At 59.4% G+C, this 14,319-nt stretch overlaps 2 protein-coding genes across 2 annotated transcripts in view; both read left to right on the forward strand.

The window, feature by feature from the left end:
* Positions 1-14,319, forward strand: part of RCAN1 (regulator of calcineurin 1) — a 58,780-nt gene that overhangs the window by 14,361 nt on the left and 30,100 nt on the right. The window lies entirely within an intron of this gene.
* Positions 617-7,475, forward strand: LOC118675194 (gibberellin-regulated protein 14-like). Its single transcript, XM_036347471.1, has 2 exons — positions 617-4,727; positions 4,850-7,475. The coding sequence occupies exon 1, from the start codon at positions 751-753 to the stop codon at positions 1,381-1,383; it is 633 nt and encodes a 210-aa protein (XP_036203364.1). The 5' UTR covers positions 617-750; the 3' UTR covers positions 1,384-4,727; positions 4,850-7,475.

The raw sequence follows: 14,319 nt of genomic DNA on the forward strand, positions 1-14,319 counted from the left end.
CTTTAAGCTTATTCTGTTACGTTCAAGCTATCTTCCACCCCCTCGAAGAAGGAAAACAAAGACACACCCACCAGCCTGTTGGAGATGGCGGAGGCTTCTTGGAGGCGGGAGGCCCTTAGGGAGAACCGATAACATTGGATGTCATGTCAATGTTGCTCTTCTGCGCTGTGAAGCCATCTTTTATGCCATCGGTACAGGTTTGGCGTCTTCATACAGACCCTACCCTTAGCGTGTGGCTGGGTGCAGCCCTGCGCTTTATGCGCTACCCACGTGGCACTGCCGCCTGGAACGGCAGTGGCTGCAGACGGCTCCTGGTCTCACGCGGACCCTTTAGGGGAAAAGCGATAGCATCTACCCTGGGCCACAGCTCGGTGTGCATGGGTGTGACTTACCTGTAGGTGTCTTTGACGAATCCTTTTCTGTTCCATACCTGGCTACACACAACACACATACCCAGCTTTCTCTCATTGCTTCACGTAGGCTCTGACCTTGCATTCAGTTCTCCTTTTAAAAATGTGACTTCCAGCCCAGCCCATGTTGCTCAGTGGTTGAGCATCGACCTATGAACCAGGAGGTCACCGTTCGATTCCCGGTCAGGGCACATGCCCAGGTTGTGGGCTCCATCCTCAGTGAGGGGCGTGCAGGAGGCAGCTGATCCGTCATTCTCTCTCATCATTGGTGTTTATCTCTCTCCCTCTCCCTGCCTCTCAATCAATAAGAATATACATATTTTCAAAAGTGACTTCCAGAATGTTGTGTGAGCTGCATGTCCCCACGTGCACGGTCTCCACGGTGCCCGTGACGCCCCCCGTGCTGGTGGGCACGGTCTCCATGGTGCCCATGAAGCCGCCCGTGCGGGTGGGCGCGGTCTCCACGGTGCCCGTGAAGCCGCCCGTGCTGGTGGGCGCGGTCTCCACGGTGCCCGTGAAGCCCCCCGTGCTGGTGGGCGCGGTCTCCACGGTGCCCGTGAAGCCCCCCGTGCTGGTGGGCGCGGTCTCCACGGTGCCCGTGAAGCCCCCCGTGCTGGTGGGCGCGGTCTCCACGGTGCCCGTGAAGCCCCCCGTGCTGGTGGGCGCGGTCTCCACGGTGCCCGTGAAGCCCCCCGTGCTGGTGGGCGCGGTCTCCACGGTGCCCGTGAAGCCCCCCGTGCTGGTGGGCGCGGTCTCCACGGTGCCCGTGAAGCCCCCCGTGCTGGTGGGCGCGGTCTCCACGGTGCCCGTGAAGCCCCCCGTGCTGGTGGGCGCGGTCTCCACGGTGCCCGTGAAGCCCCCCGTGCTGGTGGGCGCGGTCTCCACGGTGCCCGTGAAGCCCCCCGTGCTGGTGGGCACGGTCGGTGTCTGCACCGCCAGGGCGTTGGCCTCTGACAGTCTGAAATGTGGTTGATGAGGCAGGAACTGAAGTTTCCGTTTTGTTTAAATTTAATTTATTTTCACTGAAATAGCCACAGGAGGCGGTAGCCTGGGTTCCTCAGTCATGTCGTGAAGGGGAGGCTGTGAGCACTGGGCAGGACCTCGAGGCCGCTTGTGCACCGGAGGCGTGGGATCGGCTGCAGGCCACGCAGCCAGTTCATGGCCACAGTGAGAGGAGGAGCCGCCTGCTCTCCCCTCCACGCCTCTCCCCTCCCCCCCTGCCCTCTCCCTTCTGCCCTTCTCTCCTTTCAGGGGCCCCAAGTCTCCCGCGCAGACCCACACGCAGCCCGCCCCCGACCTCCCGAGTGGCCGACCCAGGGCGGCTCCAGGCTCTCCTGTGACGGGCAGTGCCCGGGCCCGGAGGTCAGTGCCCGCTGTGCGTGCAAGGTCTGCTCTGGCCCCGTGGGCACCGGGCTTGGGCCCAGCACCCTCAGGAGATGCCAGTGGCAGGATGTGTGGGCCCTCTGGTCCTGCCCATTAATAGCCCAGCCCAGGGGACGGTGAACTCGGGGCTGCCAGCCAGACCACGGCGTGGCCCCTGCCCGTGCCCCTGCCGCAGCCCATGCTCCCGAGGGCGCGCCTCCGGGCTGGGGCTCCGCTGCCTCTGGTCGCTGCCCCTGGGCTCTCGGCCGTTGCCACTCTGGCTGCTGGGCTGTTGGTCGGCAGATCTGCGCTCCACTCAAGTCAGGCGACGTCCTCTGTGCTCGCCCACGCACACGGAGCACTGTGGTCCTTTCCATTCTGCAGCAGCTGGGAAATGGTCACTTGTCCCCGATGCCGAGGAGGGTGCGATGCAGGTGACCCCGACCCGCAGCCTCCAGCCTGAGCATGGACACATGTAACCAGCCTCCAGCCTGCGCATGGACACGTAACCAGCCTCCAGCCTGCGCATGGACACATGTAACCAGCCTCCAGCCTGCACATGGACACATGTAACCAGCCTCCAGCCTGCGCATTGACATGTAACCAGCCTCCAGCCTGCGCATGGACACGTAACCAGCCTCCAGCCTGCGCATGGACACATGTAACCAGCCTCCAGCCTGCCCATGGACACATGTAACCAGCCTCCAGCCTGCGCATTGACATGTAACCAGCCTCCAGCCTGCGCATGGACACATGTAACCAGCCTCCAGCCTGCGCATGGACACATGTAACCAGCCTTCAGCCTGCACATGGACACATGTAACCAGCCTTCAGCCTGCGCATGGACATGTAACCAGCCTCCAGTCTGCGCATGGACACATGTAACCAGCCTCCAGCCTGTGCATGGACACATGTAACCAGCCTTCAGCCTGCGCATGGACACATGTAACCAGCCTTCAGCCTGTGCATGGACACATGTAACCAGCCTCCAGCCTGCGCATGGACACATGTAACCAGCCTCCAGCCTGCGCATGGACACATGTAACCAGCCTTCAGCCTGCGCATGGACACATGTAACCAGCCTTCAGCCTGCGCATGGACACATGTAACCAGCCTCCAGCCTGCGCATGGACACATGTAACCAGCCTCCAGCCTGCGCATGGACACATGTAACCAGCCTCCAGCCTGCGCATGGACACATGTAACCAGCCTCCAGCCTGCGCATGGACACATGTAACCAGCCTCCAGCCTGCGCATGGACACATGTAACCAGCCTCCAGCCTGCGCATGGACACATGTAACCAGCCTCCAGCCTGCGCATGGACACATGTAAGCAGGCTTCCTGTCACCGTCTGCAAAGCAGGCTCGTGGTCACGCGTGACGAGAGGCTCGGCTCTTTGTCACGGCAGAAGATGCAGAAATGCTACTTGGTCAGCGTCCTGGGAGGAACCACCCATATCTTAAGCCAAATCATCTTCATAGCGATTCCATTATTTCATAATCCGTGACGAGGCATTTAGAGCCGGCAGCGAGGTGAGCTCTGCGTGCGTATGGTCAGGGTGACTGTGCCTCGCCCGGCAGCCCTGGCTCTCTGCCCACCTGTGGTTGTGGGTGGGGCTGATTAGCATGATGTCAAAACACCTAAACCTGCCTGGCCAGTGGCTCCGTTGGTTGGGCGTTGTCCTCGCACCAAACGGTCACGGGTTCAATTCCCGGTCAGGACACATGCTCGGGCTGTGGGTTCAATATCTGGTCGGGTACGTATGGGAGGCAATCCATCGATGTTTGTTTTCTACTCATTTTTTTCCTTCTATTTTCTTTGGGTTACATCTGTTGTTCTGTTTTCTTGTTTTTTGAGATTAATACGTAAATTATTGATTTTCAGTCTTTTCCCCCAATGTAATGCATATAATGCTATAAATTTTCCTCTAAGTATGGCTTTTGCTGCATCTTATAGCTTTAATGTGTCATATCTTCATTATCTTTCACTTCAAGATATTTTCTGATTTCCATTGTAATTTCTTCTTTGAATTCTTTATAAATGCATTGCTTTCTTGCAAACATTGGGGGATATTCTAGTCACCTTTTATGTTATTGATTCCTAGTGTCATTCCAGCGTGTGATCAGAAAACACTCTATCTCAGCCCCTTGACACTCTTTCAGATTTGCTTCATGGCGCCACAGAGAGCCAGTGTCGATTGCCTGGAGGAGAGGGGCAGGCTCGGTGGTTGGGTGTAGCACGTCCTGTACTTCCAGTTAGCCGGGTTCCTTGGTGGTTGCATTGTTCGTGTCATCGTCACCTTCCCAAGTTACGTCTTGTCTAGCTCTTGCTGAGAGGAGTGTTAACAGTTCAGCTGTGACGGATGGATTTCTCCTTTCTGACCTGTCACCGCCTACACCATATTGTTAGGTACATGCAGTTTCAGAATACCTCTCGGGCCAAGTGGAGCTCCCGTCGTTACTAAATGCCCCGCTTTGCTGCGAGGAATGCCTCTCGTCTCAGCGTCTGTCTGCGCGGTGTGAGACAGCACTCTGCTTCCTTCTGATGAGTATTCATGTGGTGTAGCTTGTCCTGTTCTGCTTTTTGTCATCTCAGTGTTTTCCTATTTGTCCCACTAATTTTATATTCCTTTTTCGTCCTTTCTTGACTTCTTTTGAGGCAATTATCACTTTCTCATTGTTTCATTGTTCCACTCTGCTAGTGTGCTTGCTGCACGCGCCTTGGCTGCTCTGTGAGGGCCATTCTAGGGATCGCAGTGTCACCTGGGCCCACTCAGGTCTCATAGAAACGACAGAGCAGAAGTAATATCTCAGCACATGCTGCTTCTGGAGCGCGTGCATTATCATTCTGCAAACGCCTTTGGTCTGCAGCTGTCTGTCTAGCCAACTGTCTGTCCATCAGGCACTAAAGACCGAGGGCTGTTAATGTGATAATCACCCAAGTGGCTGAAAAGGGTGAGGTTGGAATCTTCCATAACCTTTAGAAATTTCTTAATCTTTTTTGAAATTCTGTTACTAATTTTCCTAGAAAAAGAAAAAAACTGTTTTGAACAATAACGTATAATTATTTTCACCAGAACCAGAGAGCACAGTGCCTGTAAAAACTGAAAGCCTTGCCCTCTCAGCACACACAGGCGCGGCCAGTAACTGCCTGTCAGGCACGGCCCGCAGACACCCGGCCGCCTCCGCTTTCATTGCTGAGGCCACACGCTCCCTGGGGTCGGGGGTCCGTGTGCATCTGGTCGTGGATTCATGATGCTCTTCTGAGCCTAGTGATGGAAGTCAGACTGAGACAGTGCCGGGTTATTTCAGAAACACCACCGGCGGGCGGGCGGGCGGGCGGTCCATGCTGCTGCCGCGGGGAGAGGAAGCCCGGCTGTGACTCCTGTGCACCTGTAGGCGCATGGTCCTGAGCAACAAGCAGGGTACGAGCTCCTCGGTCTTCACCCCTTTGGACTGACGTCCTTCACCTTTCCCTGCCCGTCCCCAGTTCCCCCCTCACCCCGCGATGTGATGGAAGCCTTCATAGGTGTTCCCATCAGCAGATCCTGTTCTGTGGGCCTGACATTCCCGCTGCCGTCAGTAGGGGGCGCTTGGTAAAAGAGCCTTTCACAAGGGGCTGTACTGAGGACTCATCCACAAGAACAGACTATAATCAGGAAGATTCATTCATCCGACAAAGTTCAGGTTTTTAACCCGCGTGGCACCTGCTTTCTTGGTTTGGGAGGAGCCTTGGGGGGAGCCTCCGGTGATGGACGGCTTCTTTCCTGCGTTATTTGCGCCGATAAATTCATTCTGAATGAGACGTTTCGGATATTTCTAGCTCACTGAGTTTCTGATTTCATTTTTGTTTCTTAAGATCGTCTGAGGGCTAGGAAGGGATATTAATAGGGATTATTTGAAATAAGGTATGAGATTTTTCTGCCTCTAGAATATGGGCAACAGTTAAAGTCAGCAAAGCACCCCGGATGGCGCTCGCACACTGTCCCTGGCTGTCCCTCCTCAGTGGGAGCTCTGGGAGAAGTTGTGTATGCGTGTGTGTGCACAAACGTGTGTGTATGCATGCGTGTGCTTGGTATGCCCGTGTGCGTGCATGTGTGTGTGGTTTGTTTTCAATGGCCAGCCTCGGGCCTCTGCAGTGGCTGCCCTGGTCACGGAATGGGTAGACTCTGGTGAGATTTATCAGCCAATGGAGATTCAGAGCGAAGCGGAGGCTCCACGTCTGGGTTTGCTGGGGCGAACGACACCAGCGCACCACAGACCGGGCGGCGGGAACAGCGCCCTTACTCTCCCACAGCCCGAAGGCGAAGGAGGCCAGGGTGCCCCGGCGCAGTCTCTCCGCAGCCTCTTTCCAGGGCTTGCAGGCGGCCACCCTCTTGCCGTGTCCTCGTGTGGTCTTCCCTCCGTGTGCACGCCTCTGAATTCCCATTTTTGTCCTAATCTCTCTGATGAATTGGGCCCCCTGAAAGGCCTCTTTTTAAGTTAATGCCCTCTAAAGGCCCCATCTCCACAATAGTCACCTTGGGAAGAACGGGTTAGGACTTCCTCCTCATGTCCTGGGGCCCAGTGCAGCCTGCCGCACTGTCGGGTAATTCTAGCCCCAGTGGAAACAGGCGGTGGCGGTTACGGGGCCGGGCTGTGGGCAGAATGGGGAAGTGCTGGTCAGACGGGTGCACTTTCAGTTATGAGATGAGTTACTTCACAAGGAGACTGCAGTGCACAGCATGGCGACTGGAGTTAGTGATACTGTATCACGTGCTTGACATTTAAAATAGTACTTTTGTATTGATTCCTAAGAGGAAGGGAGAGGGAGGGAGAGACAGAAACATCAGTGATGAGAGGGAATCACGGACCGGCTGCCTCCTGCACGCCCCCTACCAACGATCAAGCCCACAACCCGGGCCTGTGCCCTGACCGGGAATCGACCCGTGACCTCCTGGTTCCTAGGTCAACACTCAACCATGAGCCACACGACTGGGCTGTACTTGACATTTGCTGAGAGTAGATTTAAGTGTTCTCACCACACACACACACACAGGGGGTAAGTGTGTGAGGTGATATATTGATGAGCTTGATCAGTGATTATTTCACTGCATATAACTCATCATGTCCATCTTAAATATATTTTATTCGTCAGTCAGACCCCAATACAGCTGGGGAGGGGTTACCTACAAGACTTTATTAGCACGGTGGTTCCTGAAACAAGCAGCGGGTTGTTCTCTCTTTCATACGACGACTCGGCCAGATTCCAACGTGTGTGGGTGGGACAGGGGGTCCCCACACCATCAATTCTCGGACACCAGCTGGTCCTGCGGTTCATCTCAATTCTCACACTGTCCACCTGGAGATAACACCAGAGCCCAAGCAGGTAAGGGCTTAGTCCTACAAGACTGCCCCCACCACACACACGCACACGCACACACACGCACACGCACACACACCAGGTGCAAGTCCACGCAGGCCGGGGCGGTGGGCCTGCTCAGGTTCCTTTGCATTTGTGTCCTCATCGGTGATACGATGCCACCTCAGAGGGGCGTCCTGGGGCCAGGGCAGGGACGTGTGGTCACGGAGCCGTCCGCGAACGCGCGTGTCAGTGGCCTGTGTCAGTGAGGGCGCCACCTGTCCCTCCTGCTGGCCACCTCTCTGTGTGAGCGCCTCAGGCGCCTCCCTCACCGGCCCCCCTCACCTCCAGCCCGGTTCCGGCTCTCCGTGTGAGCTGGTCTGCACCGACTCACCTTGAGAGCAAGAGCATCGCTTGTTATAACCGGGGGAGGGGGGGGAGGGGGAGAGAGGAGGGGATGATGTCACCAGCCAGCTGAGTGTGGTGGGGCGGGCGCCAAGGTGAAGGAAGAACTGTGTTCCGTCCGTGTTGCTGTCCTTGCGTGGGGCGGCCTGGGCCATGGGGCCCCAGGTGTGGACGGCAGCGAGGGGCCAGGGGGCCGTGGCAGAGAGGGGCTCACTCTGACCGCGGGTCCCAGAGGCCCCAGGACCAGCTGGGGAGCAGTGACCATGACACTGTCCAAAAACTCCTCTGAGGTGCAAGGACAGTTTCAGCAGGTGCCCTCCAAGTCGGATGGGGTGTCCCCTTCCCTCCGCTCGTTCCTCTGTCCGTCCGCCTGTCCAGTTCCACCTGCCAGCAGCCGCGTGTGTCCCGAGGTGGCGGATGTTTCTCTTCTGTGCTGGAACCCTTGTCCCTGTTTTCCTCACAAATTGGTTCTAAACCCTAAAACCCAGCGCGGGGGGTTGAGGCCGGTCCGGCCCAGCAGGACCCGCGGTGCCGGCCAGGCAGGGCCAGGTTCCGCCCGCACAGGCCCAGCTCCGCCAGCAGGTGCCCGGCGGGCGCGGCCCCGGAGCCGCAGGGGCGCCTCATCCGCCCGCCGCCGCCTCAGTCCGCCCGCCGTGCTGAGCCTCGAGCTGGGACCCGACTCCCGAGCAGCGTGTGCCCTGTTCCCAGCCTCCATCGTGTTCGTCTCCGGGCGCCGGGCGCTTCACCACAGACGCGAGTCCTGGCATCTCCAGTGACGGGCGCTGTGTCTCCGCGTCCCCGCGCACGGCTCTCAGACCCCGTCCCCTGAGGGGCTTCCCTCTCCTCCCAGAGCTCCTCCGGGTTCCAGACCCACCTCGCTGTGTCTCCGCGCCCCCGCGCAGGGCTCTCAGACCCCGTCCCCTGGCCGGCCGCGCTTCCCTCTCCTCCCAGAGCTCCTCCGGTTCCCGACCCACCTCGCGCCCTCGTGGGTTTAGGCTTTCTTTTCACTGGGCCACGTCCACAGACCGTCTCCCCCCCGAGACCATGCGCAGCGAGCTGTCTTCCTGAGCGTTTCTGAGAGCGCCTGCCCGCCTTAGAGTGGGTGCCCGCCTTAGAGTGGGTGCCCGCCTTAGAGGGCCTGCCCGCCTTAGAGTGGGTGCCCGCCTTAGAACCCGCGCCCGCCTTAGAGCGGGTGCCCGCCTTAGAGCCTGTGCCCGCCTTAGAGGGCCTGCCCGCCTTAGAGTGGGTGCCCGCCTTAGAACCCGCGCCCGCCTTAGAGCCCGTGCCCGCCTTAGAGCCTGTGCCCGCCTTAGAGCCCGCGCCCGCCTTAGAGCCCGTGCCCGCCTTAGAGCGCCTGCCCGCCTTAGAGTGGGTGCCCGCCTTAGAGCGCCTGCCCGCCTTAGAGCCCGTGCCCGCCTTAGAGCGCCTGCCCGCCTTAGAGTGCCTGCCCGCCTTAGAGTGCCTGCCCGCCTTAGAGTGGGTGCCCGCCTTAGAGCGCCTGCCCGCCTTAGAGCCCGTGCCCGCCTTAGAGCGCCTGCCCGCCTTAGAGCCCGTGCCCGCCTTAGAGTGCCTGCCCGCCTTAGAGTGGGTGCCCGCCTTAGAGCGCCTGCCCGCCTTAGAGCCCGTGCCCGCCTTAGAGCGCCTGCCCGCCTTAGAGTGGGTGCCCGCCTTAGAGTGGGTGCCCACCTTAGAGCGCGTGCCCGCCTTAGAGCCCGCGCCCGCCGCCCGCAACTCCTGGCTGGTTTCCGCCTGCAGCCCCGAGGGAACCTGGCTCGCAGATGCTGTGGGAAGCACAGCTTGGCCAGGGTGGCCGTGGGAGGCTGCCGTGGCCTCGCACACCCGGGGGTGGCGGGTGCTTTGTTCCTCTGAGAGCATCTCCCTTCATCTCGGTGCGCTGAGCCCTTCCTGTCCTAAGACGCGGCCGTGGGCCGGAGGGATGGTGCTGAGCGTTTCTTCATCTCCTCTCGTCACTCACTCCTCTTCGTTCGGGAACCCGGGCAGTGGCTGTGGGGGTTTCTAAATGGGTCTGTGTCTCGTGTGTTCTATCGCCGAGTGTTTTCATGACACGATAATTTTAATTTTTCAGTGTTCTCTTAATTAGGGAAGCGGTGAACACAGGCACCGCAGTGATAAATTAAAGTAGGAGTAATTGTAAGTTGGAGTCAGACTGGGAGGAGGCGGGAGGGAACAGCTGAGGGAACAAATGAGGCGACGTCTTGGGAAGAGGGAGGACGGCACGATCGAGAGGGAGTCGAGATGCGGAAGATGTGGTGGGGAGACGGGGACCCGCTCCGGCGTCTGGGCCCGACGCTTAGGAAGGAGAAGTGGAGTCACTGGCTTCACCGAAGACTCTGGGGCACGAGAAGGTCTGAGCCACCTGCCGAGGCAGCCAGTGAGCAGCAGGCACCTGAGCTGCTCAGGACGGACGGGTGGGACCGGCCGCCTGGCTTTGTAACCTCCAGGGATTAGAACCTGTGACAGGCGGGGCATGGGAATTGGGCAAAGCAAACACGGTGACAGGACGTGCATGAGGGACCTAACCAATGGGCACAATGTTTCATCAGTGATGGTCAGTGCTGAGATCAGATCCATAATCCTGCCTCCATCCAGGGCCATGACTGAATGTCCTCTGCGCAGCCCCCCTCCCCCAGGTCACCGTCCCCATCACCATCACCCTTACTGTCACCGTCCCCATCACTGTCACCATCCCCATCACCCTCACCGTCACCGTCTCCATCACCATCACCTTCACCGTCACTGTCCCCATCACCATCACCCTTACTGTCCCCATCACTGTCACCGTCCCCATCACTGTCACCGTCCCCATCACCATCACCCTTACTGTCCCCATCACTGTCACCGTCCTCATCACCGTCACCCTTACTGTCCCCATCACTGTCACCGTCTCCATCACTGTCACCGTCCTCATCACCGTCACCCTTACTGTCCCCATCACCATCACCGTCCCCATCACCATCACACTGTCCCCATCACTGTCACCGTCTCCATCACTGTCACCGTCCTCATCACCGTCACCCTTACTGTCCCCATCACCATCACCGTCCCCATCACCATCACACTGTCCCCATCACTGTCACCGTCTTCATCACTGTCACCGTCCCCATCACCATCACCTTCACCATCACCATCACCCTTACTGTCCCCATCACTGTCACCGTCTCCATCACTGTCACCGTCCCCATCACCGTCACCCTTACCGTCATCGTCCCCATCACCGTCACCGTCTCCATCACCGTCACCCTCACCGTCACCGTTGCCATGCCAACGTGGGTCCCAGGAAGGACTGAGACAGAGAAGAACTTGGGAGTGTTTGGTCCCCAAGTTTGAGGGTCTCTGCCAAAATCTTCCCGTCCCCATCACGTCCATCTCAGAGCAGCAGCCGTGGTGACCCGTGGAAGCAAAGCCTGGCCTGAGCGCGTGCTGCACGCCGTTCCCGCTGCTGCTGGCGAGGCCTCGGAGCGGAGCTGGGAAACCTGAGCGGTGAGCTCGGGGTTGAGAAACGGTCTTGCTTTTGTTTGTGGTCATTGGTAATGAGGAGCCTTTAAAATGAGCTTTCCCTGAACCCAGACATAAACAGCAGTGGTGCTGCCCATTGCCTCCCGGTCCTGCAGCCCCCGCCCCCGAGTTCCCTGCACCCCGGCACCCCCGCCACACACTCCGAGGATGCTCCCACTTCACCATGATGGCACCCAGCCCCAAAGAGCGCGGGCAGGTCACACCTGCACCCTGTCTGCCTCACCCCACCCCCTGCTCAGTGCACTGTGTTCTCCCCGCCACCCGAGAGGCAGCGCGCCCTGGGCCAAAGTCACGGATGGGCATCAACCTCGGACACCCGAGCCCCCAGGGGACGGGAGGAGCCATCGCCAGAGAGGGTCCCCCCGGCTTCCTCACCGTGGTCCCTGGGAAATCTGTCTGTCCCAGATGCAACCTGCCCTCCCGTGGGAGCGCCGTCCTCTGCGCGTCTCCCAGCTGCCGCCGGTCCGGTCCTCGGCCGCCGCGCCCCGTGCTGGAGAGGACGCCTGCAGCAGGCGATCGCCTCTGCCTCCGCCTGCACCCATTCCGCTAGTGGTCATTACGTCAGGGCTTTGCTAGGCGTGCGAGGAGCAGCAGTTTGCCGTAATTTACCAAATTAAATAAGTTGTCTTCATGATTCATTGTAGTCGTGTAATATTTTTCTCTGTAGTCTCTGCCTGGTTTTAATTTAAAATGAATTGATTGGCATTATTAGGGCAGTTTGGTTTCTTTAATTAAAAGTGCATTCATGCTCTGACACGATACTTATTTAAAGAGGTGGATTAAGCTTCGTTTTACAGGCTGCGTTTAGTCAGTTCTTCAGTGCTGAGCTGTATGTTTCCAGCGTAACTTCATTAGGAACCAGCCTGCGCTCGCCCGATTTGAACGTCCGCTCATGAAGCAGCTTCCTGGGCGAGACCTCGTCATGATCGCGGTGACTTTGTGGGTTTTTGTTAAAGTTCCCAACCGCTTGAGTCTGTGATGGGGAAGGACTTTTAAACATATGTCCTGCAATGTCATGCCAGTCTCTGAACAAAAGCATGTTCCAGCACCGCCCAGGGTGCCAGGCTGCTGTCACTGCCACGGCACCAACCCGCCTCTGCCTGGCATCACTGCTGCCCTCACAGCAGAGGCACTTCTCAGACCCAGTTACAGCTTCACGTCCCTGTGCGGTTGGGAAAACGATTCTACCAGCCCGTCTGATGGTAGAGCGAGGTCCTCTGACGGCGTGGGGGAGGGGGCGGTTACATCACAGAGAGCACCTCTCTCCTGCCAGGTGCACGCAGACGGGTTCTGGGGTTGGAGGTAGGTGTGGGCACAGGCATGTCTAGATCAGGGTGGGCTCTGAGGTTGGAGGGCAGGTGAAGGCACAGGTGTGTCTAGAACAGGGAGGGCTCTGGGGTTGGAGGGCAGGTGAGGGCACAGGCGTGTCTAGAACAGGGAGGGCTCTGAGGTTGGAGGGCAGGTGAGGACACAGGCGTGTCTAGAACAGGGAGGGCTCTGAGGTTGGAGGGCAGGTGAGGCGCCAGCAGGCCCTCGCCCGAGGCAGCCGCAGAGCTGAAGCAGGAGGCCAGCGCCGTGTGCAGGTCAGGCCTCCTCCTCCTGCAGCCGCGGGGCCTCAGAGCTGAGCTCGGCCCTGGGGGGAGGCTCAGGCCCGTAAGAGCTGTTCCGTGCATTGCCACACGGACCTGCCCAGCTCCCCAGTCTCAGAGCTGAGCCCCGCCCTGCCGTTGCCTGTCGAGTCCAGTTTGGTCCTGACTGTGAGAAGGACCAGCCAGATGCACGAGAGACACGGACAAGACCCATGTCCCTCGGTTCTTTGTCCCGCAGCAGCCGGAAGTCTGATGGACACGGCCAAGGAGAAGCGTGGCTGCTCCCTCTTTTCCTCTGGAGTCGCCACCTCCTTCCACAGCAGCAGCCCTCGCCCTCAGTGAGGTTTGCGTGTGGCTGAACATGGTGCCTCCTGCCCTGCCCAGGGACAGGGATGGGTCGTCCCCGTGTGCGCTCGCGCTCTGTGCACACGGATGCACACCTGTGCGGGGTCTGCCCGCAGGGAGTGCGCGCTGAGGAGGAGGACGCGGGGAGCAGGAGGAGGAAGCACGGGGCGTTGGATCAGCCACTGGGGAACGAGGACGGAGGAGCCGTGTTCTTTCGGGGAGCGGAATGGGGTCCCTGCCGTGTTTGTCTTGTAATCAGGACGTCCCATAGACCCACTGTCCCCTCCCCTCACGTGACCGTGCGACAGTTCCTGGGGGGCGCCTGGCCCGCGGTGGGAGCCCAGGCAGTGATGACCGAGGAAGCAGAGTGTGTGGGAGAAACATGGGGTGCAGAGTCGTTGGTTTCCGGGAGTATGAGGAGGTCCCCAAGACCTCAGTACACGCTGCTCCAGGAGGCGCCCATGGCCTTGAGCAGGAGCGCGAGCCCGAGCGCTGACCCTGAGTGCCCGGGGCCGAGCGCGGGGTGACTTTCTGCCTCCACCCTGAGAGCTCGGCGCTTGGGTCAGCTTCCCGGCCGGCCCGCGGGAGCCGTGCCCTCCGCTCGCACCCCGGAGCCAGTGCACCCGGTGGGCGCGGGGCCTGGCGTGACCGGCGCCGGGGTTTCCGGTGGATCCCAGAGCTGGGAAGGCCCGGGGCTCCAGGGGACCCGTGTCCGTGGGGCGTGCAGTCGGCCAGGCCGGACGCTGTGGCTTCCGCTGCCGACCGTGGGGCAGGCTGGCCCGGGCAGGGGCCAGAGTGACACTTCTGAGTTAAAATCCCCGTTTCATCGGTGTCACACTGTGCAGCTTCTCCTCTTTTCACAACCGGTTCCTCAGGCAACTAACTGTAAAGTCCCCCAGAAAGAAGGAAGCCTTTTCCAGAAAGTTCTTGCAGTTCTGCTTTTTAGCATTCACACCCCCAGGTCAGACCAGCACAACTTTTTAATGGAGGAGGAAGGCGAAACCGTCCACAGGCGTTTGTGTGCGCGCGTGCTTCAGAGCAGCCCTGGCTCAGCTCAGCCAGCGGCTGTGGGCGCTGCGCCCTCTGGCCTCACCGAGCCCCGCGTTGTACTGAGAACAGCCGTTTACAGTCGCCGCTGGGCAGCAGCGTCCGGGCAGGGCTTGGGCACTTTTCTCCCGTGGACTTGGGGTCAGAGCGCTGCCTGGCCTGGCTCGTCTGTGTCTCTGTTTCTCAAACTCGCCCGGCTCTCGTGTGCTTCCTGCGCGGTTCCTCTGCGTCGGACATCTTGCCGGTGTCCCAGTGCCTCGCACATCAGTTTCTGTTTTGTCAC

The sequence above is a fragment of the Myotis myotis genome, unplaced genomic scaffold, assembly GCF_014108235.1.
Source record: "Myotis myotis isolate mMyoMyo1 unplaced genomic scaffold, mMyoMyo1.p scaffold_m19_p_2, whole genome shotgun sequence".
Lineage (NCBI taxonomy): Eukaryota > Metazoa > Chordata > Mammalia > Chiroptera > Vespertilionidae > Myotis > Myotis myotis.

Coding starts and splice junctions, on each gene's coding strand:
- LOC118675194 (XM_036347471.1), top strand. CDS start 751: ATGTTGTGTGAGCTGCATGTCCCCACGTGCACGGTCTCCACGGTGCCC.